The 2,500-nt window shown below is 51.6% G+C and overlaps 1 protein-coding gene across 1 annotated transcript in view; it reads right to left on the bottom strand.

Moving 5' to 3' along the window:
• The window catches only part of LOC308382628 (sodium/potassium-transporting ATPase subunit alpha-3-like), a gene marked incomplete at its 3' end in the record, with an annotated part of 5,075 nt that overhangs the window by 1,722 nt on the left and 853 nt on the right, over positions 1-2,500 (bottom strand). The window contains exons 3-5 of the mRNA XM_080861019.1: positions 2,044-2,167; positions 1,515-1,660; positions 550-680 (exon numbers count right to left, since the gene is read on the bottom strand). Coding sequence (XP_080717145.1) covers positions 550-680; positions 1,515-1,660; positions 2,044-2,167 — 401 coding nt within the window. The remainder of the gene's footprint in view (positions 1-549; positions 681-1,514; positions 1,661-2,043; positions 2,168-2,500) is intronic.

The raw sequence follows: 2,500 nt of genomic DNA, 5'->3' as shown, positions 1-2,500 counted from the left end.
ACTCTTGGCAACATTGCTGTTGTCTGTTTTCACTATCTGGATTTGTATAAATAAATACATATAGGCACCAGGGCGTGTGTGTGTGTGTGTGTGTGTGTGTGTGTGTGTGTGTGTGTGTGTGTGTGTGTGTGTGTGTGTGTGTGTGTGTGTGTGTGTGTGTGTGTGTGTGTGTGTGTGTTTGATATGCCATCCTTGAATTTCAACTTGCCACCCCATGTAAAATCTTCTAGAATCGCCACTGACACACACACACACACACACACACATAGATCTGACCATCCTGCATCTCACAAACACACATACACACACACACACACACACACACACACACACACACACACACACACACACACACACACAGTTCTGACCATCCTGCACCTCACAAACACACACACACACACACACACACACACACACACACACACACACACACACACACACACACAGATCTGACCATCCTGCATCTCACAAACACACACACACACACACACACACACACACACACACACACACACACACACACACACACACACACACACACACACTCACCTCATGCCCTGCTGGAAGACGGAGTTCCTCCTGGTCTTGCAGACGATCAGATCGGCCCACTGCACCACCACGATGCTGACGAAGAATGCAGTGTGGCAGGTATACTCCACGATCTTACGCTGCTCGTATGTCTGAGGACACACACACACACACACAAACAATCTTACACTGCTCGTACTTCTGAGGAAACACACACACACGATCTTACGCTGCTCGTATGTCTGAGGACACACACACACACACACAAACAATCTTATACTGCTCGTATGTCTGAGGACACACACACACACATGCACAAACAATCTTACACTGCTCGTATGTCTGAGGACACACACACACACACACACACACATACAATCTTATACTGCTCGAACATCTGAGCACACACACACACACAGAATTGTATACTGCTCATATGTTTAAGGATAGCCCTAACCCACGCAGACGTCCGGTCTCCTGTGTGATTGGTTTGAGGTCAGACTGGCGTGTGATTGGTGAGTGTGAGAGTGTGTGATGGCAGACTGGCCAGGGATTGGTGGATCAGAGGTCAGACTGGCCAGGGATTGGCGGATCAGAAGTCAGACTGGCGAGGGATTGGTGGATCAGAGGTCAGACTGGCCAGGGATTGGTGGATCAGATTGGTAGGCTGTGGGGGCGGGAGCAGCACTCACACACTGATTGGTGAGTGTGAGAGAAGGCTGGCGTGTGATTGGTGGATTGGATGGCAAACTGGCGTGTGATTGGTGGATAAGAGGTCAGTTTGCCGTGTGATTGGTAGGCTTTGGGGGGCGGGAGCAGCACTCACCCACTGCTGGCGTGTGATTGGTGGATTGGATGGCAAACTGGCGTGCGATTGGTGGATTGGATGGCAAACTGGCGTGTGATTGGTGGATTGGATGGCAAACTGGCGTGTGATTGGTGGATTGGAGGGCAAACTGGCGTGTGATTGGTGGAGCAGCACTCACCCACTGCTGGCCGTAGCTGTCCTCCAGGTCGTTGATGGTGCGGTCGTCCCAGGAGAGCCGGGTGCCAATCAGCATGGAGGGCAGGAAGCCATTCTCTGCCAGGATCACAAAGTAGGCGAAGAAGCCACCCAGAGCCTGGATCATACCTGCAGAGAGAGAGAGAGGTGGGGGGGGGGGGAGAGGAGGGATGGGGGGGGGGGGGAGAGAGGGAGAGAGGGAGAGAGGGAGAGAGAGAGGGATGGAGAGAGATGGGGGAGAGAAGAGAGGGAGAGAGGTGGGGGGGGGAGAAAGGAGGAGAGGGAGAGAGAGAGGTGGGGGGGGAGAGAGGTGGGGGGAGAGGAGGAGAGAGAGAGAGAGAGGTGGTGGGGGGAGAAGAGGGGGGAGAGGAGGAGAGAGAGAGAGTTAGTGCTCAATAGCATAAAGGGTGGATATTTAATCGCAGATTGCAAAAAAAACAGTAGCTAACTCTTCAGTCATATAGCTTTCACTGTGAATAGTGTGTGTGTGTGTGTGTATAAGAGACACTTACCAATCTGTCCGTAGGCGATGCTGATGAGTCTTTCATTGACCAGCTTGTCTCTTGCGGGGTTCCTGGGCTGCCTCTTCATGATGTCACTCTCAGCGGTCTCATAGGCCAGAGAGATGGCAGGAACCTGGGGGTGCACAGTGAAGAGTGTGTGAGAGAGTGTGTGTGTGTGTGTGTGTTTGTGTCTCTTAGTGGTCTAATATGCCAGAGAGATGGCAGGAATCTGGAGGTGCACAGTGGAGTGTGTGTTTGTGTCTGTGTGTGTGTATGAGAGAGTGTGTGTGTGAGAGATTGTGTGTGTGTGTGTGTGTGTGTGTGTGTGTGTGTGTATGAGAGAGTGTGTGTGTGAGAGATTGTGTGTGTGTGTGTGTGTGTGTGTGTGTGTGTGTGTGTGTGTGTGTGTATTAGAGAGTGTGTGTGTGAGAGAGTGTGTGTGTGTGTGTGTGTGTGTGTGTATGAG

The sequence above is a fragment of the Sprattus sprattus genome, assembly GCF_963457725.1.
Source record: "Sprattus sprattus genome assembly, contig: scaffold_106, whole genome shotgun sequence".
Taxonomy (NCBI): Eukaryota; Metazoa; Chordata; class Actinopteri; order Clupeiformes; family Clupeidae; genus Sprattus; species Sprattus sprattus.
This window is presented reverse-complemented; position numbering and strand designations above follow the sequence as displayed.